Raw genomic sequence first — 27,146 nt, 5'->3', positions numbered from 1 at the left:
ATATACCCTGCTGAGAGACGACTTCTCTAGAGAGAAAGAGACAAATATACCATGCAGAGAGACGACTTCTCTAGAGAGAAAGAGACAAATATACCCTGTAGAGAGACGACTTCTCTAGAAAGAAAGAGACAAATATACCCTGTAGAGAGACGACTTCTCTAGAGAGAAAGATACAAATATACCCTGTAGAGAGACGACTTCTCTAGAGAGAAAGAGACAAATATACCCTGTAGAGAGACGACTTCTCTAGAGAGAAAGAGACAAATATACCCTGTAGAGAGACGACTTCTCGAAAGAGAAAGAGACAAATATACCATGCAGAGAGACGACTTCTCTAGAGAGAAAGAGACAAATATACCCTGCAGAGAGACGACTTCTCTAGAGAGAAAGAGACAAATATACCCTGCAGAGAGACGACTTCTCCAGAGAGAAAGAGACAAATATACCCTGCAGAGAGATGACTTCTCTAGAGAGAAAGAGACAAATATACCTTGCAGAGAGACGACTTCTCTAGAAAGAAAGAGACAAATATACCCTGTAGAGAGACGACTTCTCTAGAGAGAAAGAGACAAATATACCCTGCAGAGAGACGACTTCTCTAGAGAGAAAGAGACAAATATACCCTGTAGAGAGACGACTTCTCTAGAGAGAAAGAGACAAATATACCCTGTAGAGAGACGACTTCTCTAGAGAGAAAGAGACAAATATACCCTGTAGAGAGACGACTTCTCTAGAGAGAAAGAGACAAATATACCCTGTAGAGAGACGACTTCTCTAGAAAGAAAGGGACAAATATACCTTGCAGAGAGACGACTTCTCTAGAGAGAAAGAGACAAATATACCCTGCAGAGAGACGACTTCTCTAGAGAGAAAGAGACAAATATACCCTGCAGAGAGACGACTTCTCTAGAGAGAAAGAGACAAAGATACCCTGTAGAGAGACGACTTCTCTAGAGAGAAAGAGACAAATATACCCTGCAGAGAGACGACTTCTCTAGAGAGAAAGAGACAAATATACCCTGCAGAAAGACGACTTCTCTAGAAAGAAAGAGACAAATATACCCTGCAGAGAGACGACTTCTCCAGAGAGAAAGAGACAAATATACCCTGCAGAGAGATGACTTCTCTAGAGAGAAAGAGACAAATATACCTTGCAGAGAGACGACTTCTCTAGAAAGAAAGAGACAAATATACCCTGTAGAGAGACGACTTCTCTAGAGAGAAAGAGACAAATATACCCTGCAGAGAGACGACTTCTCTAGAGAGAAAGAGACAGATATACCCTGTAGAGAGACGACTTCTCTAGAGAGAAAGAGACAAATATACCCTGCAGAGAGACGACTTCTCTAGAGAGAAAGAGACAAATATACCCTGTAGAGAGACGACTTCTCTAGAGAGAAAGAGACAAATATACCCTGCAGAGAGACGACTTCTCTAGAGAGAAAGAGACAAATATACCCTGCAGAGAGACGACTTCTCTAGAGAGAAAGAGACAAATATACCCTGCAGAAAGACGACTTCTCTAGAAAGAAAGAGACAAATATGCCCTGCAGAGAGACGACTTCTCTAGAGAGAAAGAGACAAATATACCCTGCAGAGAGACGAGTTCTCTAGAGAGAAAGAGACAAATATACCCTGTAGAGAGACGACTTCTCTAGAGAGAAAGAGACAAATATACCCTGTAGAGAGACGACTTCTCTAGAGAGAAAGAGACAAATATACCCTGCAGAGAGACGACTTCTCTAGAGAGAAAGAGACAAATATACCCTGTAGAGAGACGACTTCTCTAGAGAGAAAGTGACAAATATACCCTGCAGAGAGACGACTTCTCTAGAGAGAAAGAGACAAATATACCCTGCTGAGAGACGACTTCTCTAGAGAGAAAGAGACAAATATACCATGCAGAGAGACGACTTCTCTAGAGAGAAAGAGACAAATATACCCTGTAGAGAGACGACTTCTCTAGAGAGAAAGAGACAAATATACCCTGCAGAGAGACGACTTCTCTAGAGAGAAAGAGACAAATATACCCTGCAGAGAGACGACTTCTCTAGAGAGAAAGAGACAAATATACCCTGTAGAGAGACGACTTCTCTAGAAAGAAAGGGACAAATATACCCTGTAGAGAGACGACTTCTCTAGAGAGAAAGAGACAAATATACCCTGTAGAGAGACGACTTCTCTAGAGAGAAAGAGACAAATATACCCTGTAGAGAGACGACTTCTCTAGAGAGAAAGAGACAAATATACCCTGTAGAGAGACGACTTCTCTAGAGAGAAAGAGACAAATATACCCTGTAGAGAGACGACTTCTCTAGAGAGAAAGAGACAAATATACCCTGCAGAGAGACGACTTCTCTAGAGAGAAAGAGACAAATATACCCTGCAGAGAGACGACTTCTCTAGAGAGAAAGAGACAAATATACCCTGCCCGGTATGATTGGAAACAGAGAGGGATTGATGGATCCTGGAATTATAGAATTGGATATCATATTCATTGTTTTGATATTACATTAATAGTTTTTCTTATCAAAGAAAGCTATTGTTTTACTTCAAGGACAAAATCAGAAATTCTTGACTTTAACAGGAGAGTTGACTTACTGGATCATAGTGAGGGAACATATTTATCCCACAGCACATAGGAAAATACACTGAAGCCACTAGAGGAAGAGAGGGGGGTCGATGGTGTTCTCAACCACAAGCAGTGAGATGAAGAAACTGGAGAGAGGGCAGAACATTCACGTCTATCCTCAGGAATCAATTAGCCAACGCAAATTAAAAGCCAGATGCCGGGAGGCTGGGAGGGCATAATACTATGAGTCAGAGATCATCGACAGTATAGGAGACGAAGTAGGGAGATAGAAAGGGGGTGGGGGCAGTTTGTGGAAGGAAGGGTAGTTTGTGGAAGTAAGGGTAGTTGGGGAGAAGGACGGGGGTGGGAGAGGTGGAGGGGTGCGTGGAGTAAGGACTATGGTAGATGCGTCTGTGCATGTATGCCTGTTTCTGTATGGGGGGTTCTGCTCCCTCTCTCTTCGGCGGCGACGTGCACCCTCTGCCAAAACAATATCTCCTAAGTGAAATGGCTCTATTGCCCCAAAGATAATCAACCTTTTAAGGACTGTGTGATTCAGTCAGGGCCCTGTTGACACAATAGAGTCAAAGTCTCTTATTGTTCTGCCATTGATATCTGTGGGCAGGAACTGATTGTGGCAGAGATAGGAAAGGGAATGGAGAATAAATACATTGAGGGATAAAAACTATGGGATAGGGGGTGCATAGGCCAGAACTGGCTGTTGGCTGGGGCAGAGACAGAGGCAGAGAGAGAGAGAGAGAGAGAGAGTTAACAGGAGTCTTGAAGTTGACCTCGGTAGGGCAGGATGTGGCTGAGGCAGGGGTAGGCAGGGACAGACAGAAGGATAGAGACAATGGGATGGAGTGATAGTAGGGCTTTAATATGGACCCTCACCAGTGTGTTGAAGTTGATCTCCTGCGGCAGGATGCGGCCACAGGCCAGGCAGTCCCCATGGCATTCACCACAGTGTCCCGGGACACACAGACACAGCAGCAGCAGGGACCAGAGAGGGGTCTTCATGGTCCTCAGTATTCTAACTATGGAGACAATAGGGACAGCCTGAGACAGGATAGGGGAGAGAAATCAGAGGTCAATTCACTGTCTTCTGTTCAGTCATAATTTACTGTGAACAACCAGACTGAAATAGAGGAGGGGGGAGGGAAAGACAGAGAGAGAGATAAAGGGAGAGAGAGAAGGGGAGAGAAAGGAGAAAGGGAGTGAGAGAGAGAGAGAGACAGACATACAGGACCGCCCGACAAGATAAGTGAAAAACACTAATGCCTTTGTTTGTCTGGGTGTGGTATCGTTTAACACCCCCCCCCCCCCCCCCGTATTGACAACAGCGACGAAAGAAAAACAACAGCTGTTTGTACCTCATTAAACAGACTCGTCATCGCCTTAATTGAAGTCTGAATTAGTCTTTCTTGCAGGGAGCACCACAGGGGTCACTAGTGCACAATGAGACAAGGATATCCCTGCTGGCCAAACCCTCCCTAACCCAGACAACGCTGGGCCAATTGTGCGCCACCTGGGCCTCCCGGTCGCGGCTAGCTGCGACAGATCCTGGGCTCGAACCCAGATGGCACAACTAGCACTGCGATGCAGGGCCTTAGACCACTGCGCCACCCCCTGGGCCTCCTGGTCGTGGCTGGCTGCGACAGATCCTGGGCTCGAACCCAGATGGCACAACTAGCACTGCGATGCAGTGCCTTAGACCACTGCGCCACCCCCTGGGCCTCCCGGTCGCGGCTGGCTGCGACAGATCCTGGGCTCGAACCCAGATGGCACAACTAGCACTGTGATGCAGTGCCTTAGACCACTGCGCCACTGCGCCGGGAGGCCCTGGCATTAACATTTGAATCATACTGAAAGTTGTAATTAATTTACCGTAATGATGGGGTAACAATGATTCACTTTTATCACTCATTTCCTGAGAGCAGCATACCTAAACTCATTTAAACTAGTTTATCATCATTTTGTTTGGGTCCCAATTAGCCGTTGCAAAAGCAGCAGCTACTCTTCCTGGGGTCCACACAAAACATGACATAATACAGAATTACATAATACAGAACATCATTAGACAAGAACAGTTCAAAGACAGAACTACATATATTTTTAAAAAGGCACACGTAGCCTAAATATCAATGCATACACACAAACTATCTAGGTCAAATAGGGGAGAGGCTTTGTGTCGCTAGGGTTCCTTTATCTATTTTTTGAAACCAGGTTTGCTGTTTATTTGAGCAATATGAGATGGGCGGAAGTTCCATGCAATTAGGGCTCTATATAATACTGTACACTTTCTTGAATTTGTTCTGTATTTGGAGACTGTGAAAAGACCCCTGGTGGCATGTCTGGTGGGATAAGTGTGTGTGTCAGAGCTGTGTGTAAATTGACTATGCAAACTATTTGAGATTTCCAACACATTGTTTCTTATAAAAACAAGAGTCAGTCTTTCCTCAACTCTTAGCCAAGAGAGACTGTCAGGCATAGTATTTATCAGCCCTCTGATTACAATTAAGAGCAAAATGTTCCGCTCTGTTCTGGGCCAGTTGCAGCTTAACTAGGTCTTTCCTTGTAGCACTGGGCCACACGGATGGACAATAATCAAGATTAGACAAAACTAGAGCCTTCAGAACTTACTTTTTGGAGTGTGGTGTCAAAAAAGCAGAGCGTCTCTTTATTACAGACAGACCTCTCCCCATCTTTACAACCACTAAATCTATATGTTTTGACCATGACAGTTTACAACCTAAAACAACGCCAAGTAATTTAGTCTCCTCAACTTGTTCAACAGCCACACCATTCATTATCTAGAATTTAAGGAATGATTTGTACCAAATGCAATGCTCTTCGTTTTAGAGATGTTCAGAACCAGTTTATTACTGGCCACCCATTCCAAAACAGACTGCAACTCTTTGTTAAGGATTTCAATGACTTCATTAGCTGTGGTTGCTTATGTGTATATGGTTGAATCATCAGCATACATGGACACACATGCTTTGTTTAATGCCAGTGGCAGGTCATTGGTTAAAATATAAAAAAGTAGAGGGCCTAGAGAGCTGCCCTGCGGTACACCACACTTTACATGTTTGACATTAGAGAAGCTTCCATTAAAGAAAACCCTCTGAGTTCTATTCGATAGATCGCTCTGAATCCACAATATGGCAGAGGTTGAAAAGCCATAACACATGCGTTTTTTCAACAACAGGTTATGGTCAATAATATCAAAGGCTGCACTGAAATCTAACAGTACAGCTCCCACAATCTTCTTATTATCAATTTCTTTCAACCAATCATCAGTCATTTGTGTCAGTGCAGTACATGTTTAGTGCCCTTCTCTGTAAGCACGCTGAAAGTCTGTTGTTCATTTGTATACAGAGAAAAGCATTGTATTTGGTCAAACACAATTTTTTCCAATAGTTTGCTAAGAGCTGACAGCAAGCTTATAGATCTGCTGTTAGAACCAGTAGAGGCTGCTTTACCGCTCTTGGGTAGCAAAATGACTTTGCCTTCCCTCCATGCCTGAGGACAAAGACTTTCCTCTAGGCTCAGATTAAAAATATGACAGAAAGGAGTGGCTATAGAGTCAACTACCAGTCAATGACAGTTGTCAATGCCAGGAGGTTTGTCATTATTGATCGATAACAATAATTTTCCCATCTCTCCCACACTAACTTTACAAAATTCAAAATTGCAATGTTTTGCTTTCATTATTTGTTTTTTATGCATGAATACAATTGCTCACTGTTCGTTGTTGGCATTTCCTGCCTAAGTTTTTGCCCACTTTGCCAATGAAATAATCCTTAAAATAATTGGCAACATCAAATGGTTTTGTGATGAATAAGCCATCTGATTCGATGAAAGATGGAGTTGAATTTGACTTTCTGCCCATAATTTCATTTAAAGCACTCAAAAGTTTTTTTCCATCGTTCTTTATATCATTGATCTTGGCTTCATAATACAGTTTATTCTTCTTTTTGCTGAGTTTAGTTACATAATTTCTCAATTTGCAGTAAGTAAGCCAGTCAGATGTACAGCCGGACTAATTAGCCACTCCTTTTGCCCCGTCTCTTTCAAACGTACAGTTTTTCAATTCCTCATCATCCATGGAGCCTCAACAGTTCTAACAGTCACTTTCTTAACAGGTGCATGTTTATCAATAATTGTAAGAAGCAATTTCATAAATTAATCAAGTGCAGTGTGTCACGACTCCCGCCGAGGGTGGCTCCCCTGCCTGTTCGGGTGGCGCCCTTTTCCTTTTCTGTTGGTTTAGTCTTATTAGTTGCACCTGTTTCTTTTGTGTTTCTTGATTTCTGGTCTATGTAAGCCTGTTAGGCCAGTTTAGGTTTGTGCGGGATTATTTTGTGTTCGCTGTCGGTTGTGGATGGATTTTTGTTCTCCGGATCGTTTTGCCCTGTGTGTTTGGGCTGGTCAGTGTTTCTGTACCCTGTGTGTTTGGGCTGGTCAGTGTTTCTGCACCCTGTGTGTTTGGGCTGGTCAGTGTTTCTGTACCCTGTGTGTTTGGGCTGGTCAGTGTTTCTGTACCCTGTGTGTTTGGGCTGGTCAGTGTTTCTGTACCCTGTGTGTTTGGGCTGGTCAGTGTTTCTGTACCCTGTGTGTTTGGGCTGGTCAGTGTTTCTGTACCCTGTGTGTTTGGGCTGGTCAGTGTTTCTGTACCCTGTGTGTTTGGGCTGGTCAGTGTTTCTGTACCCTGTGTGTTTGGGCTGGTCAGTGTTTCTGTACCCTGTGTGTTTGGGCTGGTCAGTGTTTCTGCGCCCTGTGTGTTTGGGCTGGTCAGTGTTTCTGTACCCTGTGTGTTTGGGCTGGTCAGTGTTTCTGCGCCCTGTGTGTTTGGGCTGGTCAGTGTTTCTGTACCCTGTGTGTTTGGGCTGGTCAGTGTTTCTGCGCCCTGTGTGTTTGGGCTGGTCAGTGTTTCTGCGCCCTGTGTGTTTGGGCTGGTCAGTGTTTCTGTACCCTGTGTGTTTGGGCTGGTCAGTGTTTCTGCGCCCTGTGTGTTTGGGCTGGTCAGTGTTTCTGCGCCCTGTGTTTGGCGTGACCGTTTTTGTGCCGGAGAAATAAATAATCTATTATTGAACCCTCTGCTCTCTGCGCCTGACTCCTACCTTCTACTCCTAGTAACTTGTGACACGGTGTCTGGATGCTCCTCATTAATCACATCAGACCAACAAACATATTTAACATCATCCACATAAGAGCCACAGAAAAATATTTTGTATGATCTCTTATACACTATTTTAGGCCCAACTGTTGTAACTTTGGCTTTCCTGGATATAGCCACTATTGTGGTCACTGCATCCAATGGGTACAGATACAGCTTTAGAACAACGTTCTACAGTATTAGTAAAAATGTGATCGATACATGTGGATGATCTTGTTCCTGTAGTGTTTGTAAACACCCTGGTAGGTTGATTAATAACCTGAACCAGATTACAGGCACTGGTTACAGTGAGAAGCTTCCTCTTGAGCAGACAGCTTGATGAAAACCAGTCAATATTCAGGTCCCCAAGAAAGTAGACCTCTCTGTTTACGTCACATCACAAGCATTTCACACATATTATTTAGATACTGACTGTTAGCACTTGGTGGCCTATAGCAACACCCCAAAAGAAAAGCCTTTAGATGTGCCAAGTGAACCTGCAACCACAACACTTAAATAACACTTGACATAAGAGCTTCTCTAAGCGTTACAGGGATATGGCTCTGAATAGATACAGCAACACCTCCCCCATAAGCATTGCTGTCTCTTCTATAGATATTATATCCTTGTATTGCTACTGCTGTATCATCAAATGAATTGTTTAAGTGAGTCTCAGAAATGGCTAATATATGAATGTTATCTGATGTTAGTAAGTTATTGATTTCATGAACATTATTTATAAGGATACATATATTAATATGGGCTATTTTCAGCCCTTTCCTGTGTAGCTTAAAGGATGAGTGTGATTGTAGAATATCATATGTGAATGAACCCAGATAACGAAAGGGGAAAGTATTTATCTTGACACATCTCTCCCCTGTGTTTTTAGCTTTTCAAGAACTTTATTGGGTTTAGTGTGCCAATGGGAAATGCAGGCCCCAATGCAGCATCACAAACGTTCCCTGGCATTTTTCATATAACCTAAAAGTGTACAACAAATCAATAGTCTCTTCTGTATGAGACATGGATATATACACAGAAAAGAACATAACCTATCCAGGAAGCACAGACCATTCACCTGCGACGTCAAGGGGAAATAGTGCTGCAAAGAAAAAGTATAGTGTGTTGTCCATTGTTGTCACTCTACGTTATTCCATTGAGTGCAGTACAAGACAGTGCCTGCATTTCATTAACAATCTATAGCAGTTCTCTCCAACCCTCGAACAGCTAAAGAAAGTCTGGCAGTGGCAAGTGATTATAAAGTACGGGAGTGAATTAAGAATACTATACGCAGGGATCTGGCAGTGGCAAGTGATTATAAAGTACGGGAGTGAATTAAGAATACTATACGCAGGGATCTGGCAGTGGCAAGTGATTATAAAGTACGGGAGTGAATTAAGAATACTATACGCAGGGATCTGGCAGTGGCAAGTGATTATAAAGTACGGGAGTGAATTAAGAATACTATACGCAGGGATCTGGCAGTGGCAAGTGATTATAAAGTACGGGAGTGAATTAAGAATACTATATGCAGGGATCTGGCAGTGGCAAGTGATTATAAAGTACGGGAGTGAATTAAGAATACTATACGCAGGGATCTGGCAGTGGCAAGTGATTATAAAGTACGGGAGTGAATTAAGAATACTATACGCAGGGATCTGGCAGTGGCAAGTGATTATAAAGTACGGGAGTGAATTAAGAATACTATACGCAGGGATCTGGCAGTGGCAAGTGATTATAAAGTACGGGAGTGAATTAAGAATACTATACGCAGGGATCTGGCAGTGGCAAGTGATTATAAAGTACGGGAGTGAATTAAGAATACTATACGCAGGGATCTGGCAGTGGCAAGTGATTATAAAGTACGGGAGTGAATTAAGAATACTATACGCAGGGATCTGGCAGTGGCAAGTGATTATAAAGTACGGGAGTGAATTAAGAATACTATACGCAGGGATCTGGCAGTGGCAAGTGATTATAAAGTACGGGAGTGAATTAAGAATACTATACGCAGGGATCTGGCAGTGGCAAGTGATTATAAAGTACGGGAGTGAATTAAGAATACTATACGCAGGGATCTGGCAGGGCGGACAAAGGAGGGGTTGGTGATGGTGTGCTCTTAAAACCACCTTATTGATTTTTAGCTTGGCCTGTGTCTCGTGGCTAGACTTAGGAAGACAAGTTGAAGGGAAGGTAATAAGATTGTGGCTGAAGCATAATGTTCTCTGTGGATGTTTTATAGAGTAACTACAGTATATGGACTGTGTGATAGACCAAGGACCATACAGTATATGGACTGCGTGATAGACCAAGGACCATACAGTATATGGACTGTTTGATAGACCAAGGACCATACAGTATATGGACTGTTTGATAGACCAAGGACCATACAGTATATGGACTGTACATGGCAGGGGTAATCAAAACCCAGCATGGAGGTCTGGAGTGCCCTGCTGGTTATCTTTTCTACCTGGTAGGTAATAAATTATTGATTGATGTCACTGGTTGGCCAGAAAGTCCACTAAATTGGTGTCTCCGGTCTGAATCAGTCCGTGATTATCTGGCTCGAAGGCGCTAGTGAAGGCACTGGAAAAAGGAAAGTAAGGCTGAAAATCACTAGTACTTCTAGACCCAAGGTCTGGATGTGAGAAAAGGGGACATGGGATTGAAATTAGATATGAGATGCCCAAGGAGTTAACACTGTACTCTTGATTTATTCAACCTTTATTTTGACAGGCAGTCATGTCTTACCAAGGCCTCTTTTCCAGGTGAGCCCTGTAACTATAAAATATACACATCAATACAATACGAAAATCACAACAGAGATACAAAACACAGTCATAGAAAACAAACCCATTTTACATGAAACATGTCCTCAATCTGCAGTCTGAAATGCCCTAAAGGCACAAAATCATCCAATTTTAGGGGTTTGGAGATTTTCACTCTTCACTCGGCAACAAGTGCTCTTACCTAGTCACTAAAATGGTTTATTGTATGCTCGTTGCAAGGGTAGCTCATCCAGATACATTACTGATAAGAAATAGCGAGACTCCCTCGATGAGAGTTCATTACTAGACAAAAGCAGCCATGCCAGTACCAGTACCAGTGTTAAATACCATTGGGTCTGAGCCAATTATAGGATTGACAAATGAGCCGTGTGCTGAAAGCACCATTGGGTTCTCAAACTCCATTGAGTACTCGTGTGTGTGTGTGTGTGTGTGTGTGTGTGTGTGTGTGTGTGTGTGTGTGTGTGTGTGTGTGTGTGTGTGTGTGTGTGTGTAATGGTATGGTGGGACAAGGGGTTTTCCCCCGAGAAACAGACATTTAGAATGACTGACGATGTCACTATCGATAGGAAGGCATCATCGGGAAGGAAAATGGAGTAGAAAGATAATAATTAAGCAATAAGGTGTGGGGTGGTGTGGTATATGGCCAATATACCACGGCTAAAGGCTGTTCTTATGCACAACTCAGCACAGAGTGCCTAAATACAGCCCTTGGCCTTGGTATATTGGCCATATACCACAAATCCTTGAGGTGCCTTATTGCTATTAGAAACTGGTTACCAACATAATTAGAACAATAAATAAGTAATTTTGCAACATACTGCTGGTATATTGCCTGATATAACACAGCTTTCAGCCAATCAGCATCCAGGACCCAAACTACCCAGTTTCTAAGAATGTATTATGACATCAGAACAGGGTGTGAAAATGCACTCCAAAGTCATGGATAATTGGGTCAATCCATAAGACTGCTAAATAGCCAGACTGCTAAATAGCCAGACTGCTAAATAGTCAATTTATGGTACCCAAACTATCTGCACTGACTCTACGCACACTCACTATACTATATATACACACCATCTACACACTCACTAGACTATATATACACACACACCATCTACACACTCACTAGACTATATATACACACACACCATCTACACACTCACTAGACTATATATACACACACACCATCTACACACTCACTAGACTATATACACACCATATACACACTCACTAGACTATACATGCACACCATATACACACTCACTAGACTATATACACACACCATATACACACTCACTAGACTATACACACACACCATATACACACTCACTAGACTATATATACACACTCACTAGACTATATATATACACACTCACTAGACTATATACACACACCATATACACACTCATTAGACTATATACCCACACTCACTAGACTATATACACACACCATATACACCCTCACTAGACTATATATATATATACACACTCACTAGACTATATACACACACCATATACACACTCACTAAACTATATATACACACCATATACACACTCACTAGACTATATATACATGAATAAGGACAAATATTTAGAGGAATTGCAGCTATTGTAGCTAACTGTCAGAAAAGCCCTGTACAAGCATAGGAAAACTATGATAAAAGACAAACAGGAATTACTGGCACTTTAGTCCAGCGTATTGTGTTATCATTGCACTTATTAGCCTTTAAAGTAGAGGGAGAGGCCTAGACAGACCAAAAAAATAGCCATGCCTAAATAATCCGGATTTAACACTTTCCTCGAGATTAGTCATTTGTTTTACATTTCCTAGCCTTGATGAGGACACTGCGGTAATGAGAAAAGAACAACAGAGAAATAGAAGACTGATGACGTCACCGGAACCACAGAATCAGAATGGATTCTAATTCAAATTCTTTGTCCGGAACATTCTTCTGTGGAAAAGCATTGTGTGTCTAACATGGTAAACGTTCAAGACCAGAACATAAAGCATAATCACACAGCTAGAACTGAAATGGAATTAAAGTTGGTATACTAGAGCCAGAGAGAGAGAGAGTGAAGGAGGGATTTGCGTTTTGCCAATGCTGGTGCATAACAGCATACCATTCAACGTCTTTGAGATAGAGACATTATTTTTGATATTTTTTTATTTAGACATCCAAAGTCAGACAGCATATTGCCAGGCACAATACTGTATTGTCTATTCTTTTCCCAGTGTCTGGAGAGTTTGTCCTGGAGCTCTCATTCTATCCTTCACACCTCCAGCCCCTCTTCAGGTCCCCCTCTCCAGGTCCCCCTCTTCAGGTCCCCCTCTCCATATCCCCCTCTCCAGGTCCTCCTCTCCACACCCCAATCTCCAGGTCCTCCTCTCCACACCCCCCCACCCAGGTCCTCCTCTCCACATCCCCTTCTCCAGGTCCCCCTCCCCACATCCCCCTCTCCATATCCCCCTCTCCACATCCCCCTCTCCAGGTCCTCCTCTCCACACCCCCCTCTCCAGGTCCCCCTCTCCACATCCCCCACTCCAGGTCCCCCTCTCCAGGTCCCCCTCTCCATGTCCCCTTCTCCATGTCTCCCTCTCCAGGTCCTCCTCTCCACCTCCCCTCTCCAGGTCCTCCTCTCCACACCTCTGGGTCTTCTTTTCCTGTGGAAAATTGATCAGAAATACAGCGTAGACATGGAGTATTGTATGACTATTGTAGCTGGAAACAGCTGATTTGTCATGGAATATCTACATAGGCCCATGATCAGCAACCATCACTCCTATGTTCCAATGGCACGTTGTGTTAGCTAATCCAAGTTTATAATTTTAAAAGGCTAATTGATCATTAGAAAACCCTTTTGCAATTATGTTAGCATAGCTGAAAACTATTGTCCTGATTAAAGAGCATTGGCCTTCTTTAGACTAGTTGAGTATCTGGAGCATCAGCATTTGTAGGTTCAATTACAGGCTCAAAATGGCCAGAAACAAATAACGTTCTTCTGAAACTCATCAGTCTATTCTTGTTCTGAGAAATGAAGGCTATTCCATGTGAGAAATTGCCAAGAAACTGAAGATCTCGTACAACGCTGTGTACTACTCCCTTCACAGAACAGCGCAAACTGTCTCTAACCAGAATAGAAAGAGGATTGGGAGGCCCTGGTGCACAACTGAGCAAGAGGACAAGTACATTACAGTGTAATGAAAAATGAAAAGATGCTGGAGGAGTGGTTGAAGCCATCTGTCAAGTATGGTGGAAGCAATGTGATGGTCTGAGTGTGCTTTGGTGGTGGTAAAGTGGGAGATTTGTATAGGGTTAAAGGGATCTTGAAGAAGGAAGGCTATCACTCCATTTTGCAACGCCATACCATACCTTGAGGATGGCGCTTAATTGGAATCAATTTCCTCTATTAACAGGACAATGACCCAAAGCACAGCTCCAAACTATGCAATAACTATTTAGGGAAGAAGCAGTCAGCTGGTATTCTGTCTATAATGGAGTGGCCAGCACAGTCACCGGATCTCAAACCTATTGAGTTGTTGTGGGAGCAGCTTGACTGTATGCTACATAAAAAGTGCCCAACAAGCCAATCCAACTTGTGGGAGGTGCTTCAGGAAGCATGGGGGGACATTTCTTCCAATTACCTCAACAAATTGACAGCTAGAATGCCAAAGGTCTGCAAGGCTGTAATCGCTGCAAATCGAGGATTCTTTGATGAAAGCAGTTTGTAGGACACAATTATTATTTCAATTGAAAATCATTATTTATAACGTCTTGACTATATTTCCTATTCATTTCATGTATGTTGTAAGTGACCCCAAACTTTTGAATTGTAGTGAATATTTATTTTTAAATTTAACCTTATTTAACTAGGCAAGTCAAATAAGAACAAATTATTACTTACAATGGTGGCCTACACCGGCCAAACCCCGACGATGCTGGGCCAATTGTGCGCCGCCCTATGGGACTTCCAATCACGGCCGGTTGTGATACAGCCTGGATTCGAAACAGGGTGTCTGTAGTGACGCCTCTAGCACTGAGATGCAATGCCTCAGACCGCTGCACCACCCAGGAGCCCCAGGACTAATATGGACTTGGTCTTTTACCAAATAGGGATATCTTCTCTATACCACCCCTACCTTGTCACAACACAACGGATTGGCTCGAATGCATTAAGAAGGAAAGAAATTAACAGACACACCTGTCTGCATTCCAGGTGACTAACTCATGAAGCTGGTTGAGAGAATGTCTAGAGTGTGTAAAGCTGTCATCAAGGCAAAGGGGGCAACTTCAAATATAACATATATTTTGATTTGTTTAATACTTTTTTGGTTACTACATGATTCCATATGTGTTATTTTATAGTTATGATGTCTTCACTATTATTCTGCAGTGTAGAAAATAATAAAAATAAAGAAAAACCCTGGAATGAGTAGGTGTGTCCAAACTTTTGACTGGTACTGTATATATATATATATATACTGTATATTCTTGTGTATTTTATTTTATTGCTCATGCTACTATTTTATTATTATTTTAAAACTCTGTATTGTTCAAACTCTGCATTGTTGGCAAGGGCTCGTAAGCAAGCATTTCACGGTAAAATTTACACCAGTTGCATTCGGCGCATGTAAGCAACTTTTTCTTAATTTGATTTGATTCTTCAAAGTCCTCTGGTGAATCTGACTGCTAGACCTGCTAATAATAACCTAGGAATCCTCCACAGAGTCTGTGTCTCTCCTGACTGTCTGTACCCATTACAGCAGGGATGTGCAACACCAGTCCTCGGAGGCCAGAGTGGTCACACCTTTTCCGAATCCCTAGCAAACACATCTGATTAAATTAATTGCATTCTAAACTGAAGATCATGATTCTTGGAGTCAGGTATGTTAGCTGGGACTGGGTCAAAAGTGTGACACGAATCAGGCCCCTGAGGACTGGAGTTGCCCACCCCTACACTACACTCATCCCTATGAGCAAAATATGTTGAAAATACGTATTTTTGGTATTTTAACATCTTGTGCTCATTGGAATAGTAATAGGACCAGTATATTCCTTGATGGAGTAGACTGATCAGTTATAATCACTAACAATGTTGACCATTTCAAATAATAGTAGATTGTAAACACATTGCATCAATGTTGCATCAATAACCAGCCTCCTCATCAATACTATACACCTCTAACTCTATCAATAAAATACATCACTATCTTACTACTCTTCTATCACCATCAACAGTCTATTATCTGTCCCTTAATGTCTTCCACCCCGCAAACCCACGTCAACATTGGTCCCACAGCACCACAGATCAATATAGAGATGGATTAATATACATTTAGAGATCTCCTCCAATGCTTTCACCATCCACGTAATCAATGGCTGGTTAAGGCTAGCAAGGGATACATCTCGATTAATGGGTTTCAACCCATCAGGAGTAACTCTATTATATGTGTCAGATGAGGAAACTAAGGGTCACAAGGCCCGCTCACACACACACGAATGCAAGCACACACACACACGCACACACATCAGTCATGAGACAGTGACTAGGCCATCAGATTGACAGCCATGTTGATACAGTACACATCCCAGTCACCCAGCTGGCTGTGGGCAGAGTGTATTATAGTATTTATTAGGGTGTATATTCACCTACCATTGTTGATGGATCAAATGTGACATGTGATTATAACTTTGTCACCAAGCCACAGGCCAACACAGTCGTCAGAGACAGCACACAGTCGTCAGAGACAGCACACAGTCGTCAAAGCTTGTGGCAAATAATTCCCATGTATTCATTACAACTGGCAAGTACATTTGACATTTTTTACGTTGAGCTTTTTCACAATATGAAGACCAAATACATTTTCAATACTTTTTAGTACTAGCAGCCCACCTGATTCAAATGTTTCACTAATCCACAGGCACAGTTACAGTATGTGGAATGGAAAGGCTTGGGGTCAGGGTTGGGAAACACCGATCTATCACAAACCTCACCACATCATAAACTCACACCCCGTTCACACTATCACCAAACCACTCATCATTCACCATCATTGACACCATCATTGACACAGCATTCCACCATCATTTCACCATCATTGACACAGCATTCCACCATCATTTCACCATTATTGACACAGCATTCCACCATCATTCCAACATCATTGATAGCATCAATCACCATCATTCCACCATAATTGACACCATTGTTGACGCCATCATTCCACCATCATTGACACCGTGATGCCACCATCCTTGACGCCATCATTCCACCATTATTAATACAAAAAATATTATCTGTGATGTGCTAGATGCATTGTTAAAGATTGATGTAAAAATTATCCACTGGGGCTGATATGCTTGAACCATTGTTGCGGCAGCTCTCTGGCCCCCTGGTTGTTGAATCTTTAACACGTTTTACCTGACGATTATATCTGGTACTATCCCCAAGGTTTGGAAGGCGGCCCATGTACTCCCCCTTCAAAGGTGGTGACCTCTGTGATCTAAATAATTACCGCCCTATTTCTAAACCTTCTTGCCTAGCTAAAATATTAGAATCCTTGATTAATTTTCAGCTAAGATCTTTCTTATCTTTGAATGTATTCTAAATGTGCATCAGTCAAGTTTTAGACCAAGTCATAGCTCTATCTTTGCTGCTGTAAAGGTTTTCCTCCTCCTCTTCGTCTGAAGAGGAGAGGCGAGAAGGATTGGAGGACCAATGCGCAGCGTGGGAAGTGTCCATGGTTTTTTAATATCAGAAACTCAACATGAACACACTACAAAACAATAAACGTGGCAAAACCCGAAACAGTCCTATCTGGTGCAGAGAACACAAAGACAGGAAACAACCACCCATCAAAACACAACACAAAACAGTCCTATCTGGTGCAGAGAACACAAAGACAGGAAACAACCACCCATCAAAACACAACACAAAACAGTCCTATCTGGTGCAGAGAACACAAAGACAGGAAACAACCACCCATCAAAACACAACACAAAACAGTCCTATCTGGTGCAGAGAACACAAAGACAGGAAACAACCACCCATCAAAACACAACACAAAACAGTCCTATCTGGTGCAGAGAACACAAAGACAGGAAACAGCCACCCATCAAAACACAACACAAAACAGTCCTATCTGGTGCAGAGAACACAAAGACAGGAAACAGCCACCCATCAAAACCCAACACAAAACAGTCCTATCTGGTGCAGAGAACACAAAGACAGGAAACAGCCACCCATCAAAACCCAACACAAAACAAGCTACCTAAATATGGTTCCCAATCAGAGACAATGACTAACACCTGCCTCTGATTGAGAACCATATCAGGCCAAACATAGAAATAGACAAACTAGACAGACAACATAGAATGCCCACTCAGCTCACGTCCTGACCAACACTAAAACAAGGAAAACACAAAAGAACTATGGTCAGAACGTGACAGCTGCATCCTTAATTATAAATAATGTGGTTAACTGTATGGATCAAAGGCAACATTGTGCTGACTCTTCATTGACCTGTCAAAGGCTTTTGATACTGTTGATCACTCACTGCTAATTCAGAGGCTTTCCTCAATTAGCCTAGACCTGGCTGCATGTAACTGGTTTAAAAATTACTTGACAGATATAAGTCAATGTGTATCTACTGATGGTGTTAAATCAAGTTTCCTGGATATTACGAAAGGTGTCCCGCAGGGGTCAATTCTGGGTCCTGTATTTTTTACAGTTTATATTAACAACTTGTCTGTACATTTTTTTACCTGCACTTGTATGCTGATGATACTGTTGTGTAAGCTATTGCCCCCAAAGTTTACCAGGCTCTATCTGAACTACAGCCTGCCTTCATTGTAGTACAGAAAAACTTTATTGACCTGAAATGAATGTTGAAGGCAGGTAAAATTAAGTATATGTTGTTCTTTAGAGCGCATGAAAATAACAATGATTTAAGCATATGTACTTTAGATCGTGTTCCTGTTCACAAATATCTGGGCATCTGGATAGATGAAAAGCTGTCTTTTAAACATAAGAATTAGTGTGTTTTTGTCACAAGAGCTCTTATAGGACCAAGACATAAATAATAATATAATAATAATCAATAATTTTGCTTTTTATTTAACCATCTTACACATAAAACCTTATTTGCTCATCGAAATGTGTGAATAACTCACCACAGGTTAATGAGAAGGTTGTGCTTGAAAGGATGCACATAACTCTACAATGTTGGGTTGTATTGGAGAGAGTCTCAGTCTTAAATAATTTTCCACACAGAGTCTGTGCCTGTATTTAGTTTTCATGCTAGTGAGGGCTGAGAATCCACTCTCACATAGATACGTGGTTGCAAAGGGCATCGGTATCTTAACAGAGTAATTTGCCAAGGCATGATAATCTGAGAGCAGCCCAATCCAGAAATCTGGCAGTGGCTTCTGATTAAATCCAATTTTCTCAGAACCACTTGTTGCAATTTTGATGAGGCTCTCTTGTTCAGATATCGATAAGTGGACTGGAAGCAGGGCATGAAAGGGATAACGAATCCAGTTGTTTGTGTCATCCATTTTGGGGAAGTACCTGCGTAAATGAGCACCCAACTCACTCAGGTGCTTCGCTATATCACATTTGACATTGTCCGTAAGCTTGAGTTCATTTGCACACAAAAAAAATCCTACAATGATGGAAAGACCTGTGTGTTTCCCTTGTTAATGAAGACAGAGAAGAGCTCCAACTTCTTCAAGCCTCAATTTTGTCCCACACATTGAATATAATTGCTGACATTCCCTATAATCCTGGATTCAGATCATTCAGGTGAGAAAAAACATCACCCAGATAGGCCAGTCGTATGAGAAACTCATCATCATGCAAGTGGTCAGACAAATGAAAATTATGGTCAGTTAAGAAAACTTTAAGCTTGTCTCTCAATTAAAAAAACGTGTCAATACTTTGCCCCTTGATAACCAGCGCACTTCTGTATGTTGCAAAAGTGTTACATGGTCACTGCCCATATCATTACATGGTGCAGAAAATACACAAGAGTTCAGGGGCCTTGTTTTAACGAAGTTAACCATTTTCACTGTAGTGTCCAAAACGTCTTTCAAGCTGTCAGGCATTCCTTTGTCAGCAAGAGCCTCTCGGTGGATGCTGCAGTGTACCCAAGTGGTGTCGGGAGCAACTGCTTGCACTCGCGTTACCTCTCCACTATGTGTCCTGTCATGGCTTTTGTGCCATCAGTATAGATACCAACATGAGCAGCAGCTACGTTTGGCTACGTATGGACCGTTAGTGGAATTCCTGCAAGAGAGTAACGGTTAATGTGATTGGATGTTAATTATTTGACTGGGCTACCTGTATTTGACATTGTGTTGTATTTTTTGCTGAACACAAGATGGTTTAAATGTATTTTTTGTCAGTGAAATGAGGCTAATCAGGCGAGAAGAAAAACTCACCCAAATCTAAAGCCCCGTTGGAAAATATAAATGGACTGTTTGAAAATGTGAAGAAAAGAATGTGAATCCCATTTTTATTTGGCGTATCCCCAATGGCATTGCGTGTACCCCTGGGAATACCTGCTCTACATAGACATGTCTTATATGTGCAGAAAGCTTAAATTCTTGTTAATCTCACTGCACTGTCCAATTTACAGTTGCTGTTATTATTCCACTATCATTAACGCCATCAGGCGCATTTCATCCATCACTAAAAGTCGATGAAGATGAACCCACAATCTGAACCGACCGACAAATATGGAAAATTCTCCTTTATATTTGAGTCACACTGACTCCAAATGACCATGCCAAGGTGAGAACATTGGGAACCTGATGTGAAAATCTATCAATAAACCATAATGTAATTATTAACCGAACATAGTAGGTGTAAAATAAACACTTGAAACTAGATCCCTACATATTACATTTTACACCTAGTAGGTGTAAAATAAACACTTGAAACTAGATCCCCTACATACTGGTCTTTAGGAGAAGGAAAAAAACTGTCAGGGGAGGTTCTCTTCTGCTCTGTTTAACCAATCCAGTAAATGTGGAGGAGTAGATACAGGCTCTTTTTCCATCTCCCCTGAAATCTGGAACATCCGGTAGTTAGGGACTAGTCATAGGCTATATAATTATACACTGTTTTATACAGATGTAGGATCTTAATTTGATCACCCTATTGCAGGCAAACTTTCCTGCATTAGACTTCTAGTGTATTTGAGGTTTCTGATTTGAATTTCCCTTACGAGAAATGTATCAACCCCTACAAAAATGTCCATTAATTATAATCCACATAATAATTCACATTTCCTGTTGTTGTGGGATTATTTTCCTGCCGTAGCAAACTGGCTCAAATTAAGATCCTACATCCGTATTTAATAATAATAGCATAACACACCTGACTCAGACCTGCAGTGATGCTGTGAAAGGCAGCTGCAGAGTTGATGTGATGTGACACCCGTGATGTGGCAGACAAAGAACACCCCTGTCAGGAATTGAGTGGGAATCGACACAAAGTCCTCACCCACCGCCGTTTCCCCTCCAAACACATTTTGTCTTGTGTCATCCTGTTCAGCTCCTGTTTTATCCAACAAGGAAGAGCCACTTAGGAGAACAGAAGAACAACGTTTTTTTTCTGTCTGTGATTATCTGCTTTTCAAGGGAGATTCAGGACTCTTCTCAGTAGGTTGTGTAAACGGGGTTGTGTTCCATTAGGCACAACGTAATGAAAATGAGCGTTCTTATTGGATGAGTTAATGTTGCATGTGCCTATTTCAGTGTTTTAAAACGTTTTCTTCCATTTCGTGCCTATTGAACACATGACCCAGGACACAACTTGTTGGAATGGCTTCTCAATTGGAGCTCTGCATACTATAGGCATATGCAAAACATTGTGATTTTTTATTTGATTTCTCCCTCAATTCATCCGAGATTTGTAAAACGTATCCAGTATGGCATCCATATTAGGAATGCAGTTTGATGACTTTCTAATAGGGATCGCTTTAGTCTTAATGGGTTATTTTTTCTCAAGCTGAGTGGCTGCCTTGTACTGCTGGTAGTAGTACTATACAACTGATCCACAACTATACGGGAGGGTTTCCAACAACTGTACAACTGTTACAAACTAGCGTAACATACACCATGTCACTGACATAACTCCAGAGTAGAACGTATCTTGGTCCTTTATCTGATGCTGAAGCCGTTCAAACGGTTGCACAGAAGAACAACAGAGAGCTGATCAAGAGCTAATTTCACAGTTTCCTCGAATCTGTGTCGTGCCGGATGGGGAGAGCTTTGAATTATTTTGCCCCCAGGTCTGACGAGGCCGCATCTAATTGTCTTGAAATCCCTTTAAAATCCCATTTACACACTCCTCTCTCTTTCTCTCTCTTTCACACACACACACACACGCACGTGCACGCGCACGCGCACACACACACGCACACACACACACACACACACACACACACACACACACACACACACACACACACACACACACACACACACACACACTCTCTCTCTCTCTTTATCTCTTTCTCTGTGTCTAATCAGAAGAGGCAGACTAAGTGGAGAAAACCCTTTCCCTGAGACGATATTATCCGTCTACTGGGTTTCACCCTGGGTCGTCTGTGCACCGTAAAGCTGTAAAAGCTCACTGAGCTAAAGGCTAAGCATTTGCTTAGGGAGCTAATGCAAGCCTAATTTGAAACACAGCGTATATATATGGATTATTTTCTGAGAAAACTAAAAGGCTAATTTGATTGAGTAGATTTCCATTGTGCTCCGAAACCTCTATCTATAATGAAGTTTGACCGATGGCAGCTCCAGTCAATGTGTAGCTTTGAACCTGACCTCCTGGGTCCCTCTGTGCCTTCACCTCTCTCTGGAATCCGCAATATTCACCCCCCGATTAGCCTTTATCTCCCATTGGGCAGCTAGCCATGTACAGCTTAAACCTATAATCAGTTGAAACCTAATCCTGATTGACTCCTTTGAACAAATCCAAATTGATATTGACTGATATTCAAAGAAAAACACCTCCGTAAAACCACTGTTCAACCAGGTATGGAATAAGCCTTTAAAATAATCTAGGTAACCAGGTGTAGATTACATTTATAATCAAAGCAAATTAAAAGACAGGAATTAAACTGATCCCGATTAACCCAATATTGGCTTTAGTAAGGAACATTGTATAATTTCTAAATGAAACCATGTACATCAAAATGCAGACAATTCTGATTCTATGTCAAATGAATGACAGAGAAACAAAAACTACAGATGTGGGACCTTAATTTGGACCCGTTTTTAAACCTCAAATACACTACAGGTTTTACATTTCCTGATCACATTAAGATCAGGAAATGATCACATTAAGATCCTACATTTGTATAGGACCCTGAGCACCTCACTAGCACTCTAGTGGGTTCTTCCTAGGTTTTGGCCTTTCTAGGGAGTTTTTCCTAGCCAACGTGCTTCAACACCTGCATTCCTTGCTGTTTGGTGTTTTAGGCTGGGTTTCTGTACAGCACTTTGAGATATCAGCTGATGTACATTTGATTTTGATTTGATATTGATTTGATATTGAATTTGTTCATTTAGGGTTGGTGCAGTAAGGCTTGTATGTTAACCCACTGCACTGCTAACTGTCTGGGGCTTTCCTCTTATTCACAGCACCAGAATAGCTCTAGGCAGTAAATATAAATCTAGTATGGGAGAGTGGGATAAATTGAGCCAAAGAGGTATGTTGAGTCACCCTTGTTTCTAGGAAACCATACACAAAATTAATAGTTTGACCAAATATTTTTTGAAATAGGTCATAATTGCATTGAGTCTGTGAAGGAAGAAACCACATGGAAAAAAAGTGGTAAGCAACTGTGAACAAAGGATTTATGGACTACAGCTGTAGATAGCCCCTCATTAAGTGGTGGTGGTGGTTCATTGACAGAACACACAAAATGAGTCCTGGAAAGCAACAGAAACTGACCCCGTGCTTTAGCCTAAGTCTTGGGCAGCTATGTGCTCTGCCGTCATCAGATCATCAACAGGAAATTTCTTTGCAGACAGTATTTTGCACCGAAAGCATAAAGATTTAACCTTCTCCCTGGGGTGTTAACTGTGGAAAATAATAGCCTTGCATCGTCTCGGTGGAGATGCATCGATTTAAAGACCAGGGGATCAATGGGAGGATAATGAGAGTGATGGGAGAAATATGCTCCTGTCAAGGGTCAGGACTTTAACTGTGCCACGAGCACTGAGAACAGAGAGAAAAAGCACAGAAAGAGAGCACAGAAGAGCTAGAAAGAGCACAGAAAGAGAGAGCTCAGAAAGAGAGAGCACAGAAAGGGAGAGCACAGAAAGAGAGAGAGCACAGAAAGAGAGCACAGAAGAGCTAGAAAGAGCACAGAAAGAGAGAGCTCAGAAAGAGAGAGCACAGAAAGGGAGAGCACAGAAAGAGAGAGCACAGAAAGAGAGAGCACAGAAAGAGAGAGAGCACAGAAAGAGAGCACAGAAGAGCTAGAAAGAGCACAGAAAGAGAGATCTCAGAAAGAGAGAGCACAGAAAGGGAGAGCACAGAAAGAGAGAGAGAGCACAGAAAGAGAGAGCACAGAAAGAGAGAGCACAGAAAGAGAGAGCACAGAAAGAGAGAGAGCACAGAAAGAGAGAGCACAGACAGAGAGAATGAGCACAGAAAGAGAGAGCACAGAAAGAGGGAGAACACACAGAGAGAGAGAGAGAGAGCACAGAGAGAGAGAGCATAGAAAGTGAGAGAGCACAGAAAGAGAGAGAGAACACAGAAAGAGGGAGAACACAGAGAAAGAGAGAGAGAGAGAGAGAGAGAGCACAGGGAGAGAGAGAGAGAGCACAGAGAGAGAGAGCACAGAAAGAGAGAGAGAGCAGAGAGAGAGAGCACAGAAAGAGAGAGAGAGAACAGGAAGAGAGAGCACATAAAGAGAGAGAACACAGAAAGAGAAAGAGAGCACAGAGAGAGAGCACAGAAAGAGAGAGCCCAGAAAGAAAGAGCACAGAAAGAAAGAGCACAGAAAGAGAGAGAGCACAGAAAGAGAGAGAGCACAGAAAGAGAGAACACAGAAAGAGAGAGAGCACAGAATGAGAGAGCACAGAAAGAGAGATAGAACAGAAAGAGAGAGAGAGCACAGAGAGAGAGAGAGAGAGAGAGAGAGAGAGCACAGAAAGAGAGAGCACAAAAAGAGAGAGAACACAGAAAGAGAGAGAGAGAGAGCACAGAAAGAGAGAGAGAGCACAGAAAGAGAGAGAGAGCACAGAAAGAGAGAGAGAGAACACGGAAAGAGAGAGAGAACACAAAGAGAAAGATAGCAAATAAAAGAGAGAGTGCTCGGTTTAAGCAGTGACTGTGTACCAGCAGTTACTCTTGTACACATCGCGAAACTCACCGAGAGAGAAAGAGAGAGCTCAGAAAGAGAGAGAGAGAGCACAGAAAGAGAGAGAGAGCACAGAAAGAGAGAGAACACATAAAGAGAGAGAGAACACAAAGAGAAAGAGAGCACAGAAAGAGAGAGAGAGAGAGAGAGAGAGAGAGAGAGAGCACAGAAAGAGAGAGAGAACACAGAAAGAGAAATAGAGCAAATAAAGAGAGAGAGAGAGAGCACAGAGAGAGAGAGAGAGAGAGAGAGAGAGAGAGAGAGAGAGAGAGAGAGAGAGAGAGCACAGAAAGAGAGAGAGAACACAGAAAGAGAAATAGAGCAAATAAAGAGAGAGAGAGAGCACAGAGAGAGAGATAACACAGAAAGAGAGAGAACACAAAGAGAAAGAGAGCACAGAAAGGGAGAGAGAGCACAGAGAGAGAGAGCACAGAAAGAGAGAGAGAGCACAGGAAGAGAGAGAGATAGAGCACAGAGAGATAGAGAAAGATAGAGCACAGAAAGAGAGAGAGCACAGAGAGAGAGAGATAGAGCACAGAGAGAGAGAGTGAGCACAGAGAGAGAGAGAGAACACAGAAAGAGAGAGAGAGCACAGAAAGAGAGAGAGCACACAGAGAGAGAGAGAGAGCACAGATAGAGAGATAGAGCACAGAGAGAGAGAGAGAGCACAGAGAGGGAGATAGAGAGAGCACAGAGAGGGAGAGATAGAGCAGAGAGAGAGAGAGAGAGAGAGAGAGAAGAGAGAGAGAGAGAGAGAGAGAGAGAGAACACAGAAAGAGAGAGAGAGAACACAGAAAGCGGGAGAGAACACAGAAAGAGAAAGATAGCAAATAAAAGAGAGAGTGCTCGGTTTAAGCAGTGACTGTGTACCAGCAGTTACTCTTGTACACATCGCGAAACTCCATGAAGAATATACCATACAACACAAATAAATCGTTATCAAGTAAAAATATTGCCATGTTATTTTACATTCTAACTTGATGAATAAAATCCAAAGAAATAGTATTTTCTTCTCCTTAGCAATTTACTGTCCTCTCCTTATGTCTTGATATTGCATCAAATAAATCAATCTAATCTACCAAATTGTTGCTCACTTACTGTGTGGTTTTTATTTTCCTTTTTAACTCATTTATTTCAGTGGCATTCTACATGCTTTACCTGTAAATGACAGTGGGAAGAACTCCTCCATACTTCAGCAAGAACCCAGAGAGAAATTCTACATTGCTCAAACTGATAACTAACTAACCCTAAAAACACTTGTCACCCTATAAATAAACCAGCCACCAGAAGATTAGTCAAACTGCACTAAGCTGTTTGGCAACTTCTCAGGTTTAAAACTGAACCCAAACTCCTTCAGTATCAGCCAGGGAAGTATCCCAGCAAAAAATCAAGCCAGGTGATTTCTCCCCCCACCTCCACCTTAAGCCAAGCCTGAAGGTCGAAGGTCAGTCTTACCTGAGTACTATAGAGGAGTTTGGGCGCAGGTCCTTTAAGTGATTTTGGTCTAAAGTGCAGCAGCTCTAGTTAGTGTCCTGTCTTCTTTCTCAGTGTATTTCATCTATACAGACAGGCTGTTGCTCAGACCTCTTATAGAGGGGCACACCCCTCCCTTTGGTGCTGCCCCCTGCATCCCCCTTTCACTTTCATCACAGAGAGGAGGGGGATGGAGAGAGTGGAACGAGAGAGGGAGGGGTTGGAGACTTAGAAACAGAGAGCTAGTGAGAGAAAGAGGGGATGGAGACTTAGAGACAGAAACCTAGTGAAAGAGAGGGTTTTGGAGAGATGGAGAGAGGGAGAGAGAGGGGGTGAGAGAGAGAGAGAGAGAGAGAGAGAGAGCGAGAGGGGGGAAGGAAGGAAAAAAGGAAAAAAGGAAGGAAGGAAGGAAGGAAGGAAGGAAGGCTTATTACATATGATGGACAGGCAGACTTCCATTAGTTTGTCAATGCGGACGTATAACCTGTGGTCTCCTACTTCAGCTACCCAACACATTTAGCAATTTTCAAACACCTGAACAGCCTTTTCCTGCATTATAGCGCTATAATCATTATGCTCAATTCTATATAAAAAATATATGTATATTTTTCTCCGTATCTAAGCATACATCTTGAGCTCTCTATCCTCCTGACTGGTGGTTCCTTTTTTAAAGCAATGAAATAAGCTTCTCTGCATCTCTGGGTAAATGATGGAAAGGAATGTGTGTTATTCAGTACATTTAGTTATTACTTGCTTTTCTGAAGAC

The 27,146-nt window shown here is 42.2% G+C and overlaps 1 protein-coding gene across 1 annotated transcript in view; it reads right to left on the bottom strand.

The window, feature by feature from the left end:
• Nucleotides 1-26,480, bottom strand: part of LOC110498105 (proenkephalin-A) — a 40,457-nt gene extending 13,977 nt beyond the window's left edge. Inside the window, exons 1-2 of the mRNA XM_036955070.1 lie at nucleotides 26,363-26,480; nucleotides 3,467-3,631 (exon numbers count right to left, since the gene is read on the bottom strand). Coding sequence (XP_036810965.1) covers nucleotides 3,467-3,592 — 126 coding nt within the window. The 5' untranslated portion in view covers nucleotides 3,593-3,631; nucleotides 26,363-26,480. The remainder of the gene's footprint in view (nucleotides 1-3,466; nucleotides 3,632-26,362) is intronic.
• Nucleotides 26,481-27,146: the final 666 nt, after the last annotated feature.

The sequence above is a fragment of the Oncorhynchus mykiss genome, chromosome 19, assembly GCF_013265735.2.
Source record: "Oncorhynchus mykiss isolate Arlee chromosome 19, USDA_OmykA_1.1, whole genome shotgun sequence".
NCBI classification, from domain to species: Eukaryota; Metazoa; Chordata; class Actinopteri; order Salmoniformes; family Salmonidae; genus Oncorhynchus; species Oncorhynchus mykiss.
The sequence above is the reverse complement of the archived record's forward strand: the minus strand, read 5'-3'. Positions and strand labels throughout refer to the sequence as shown.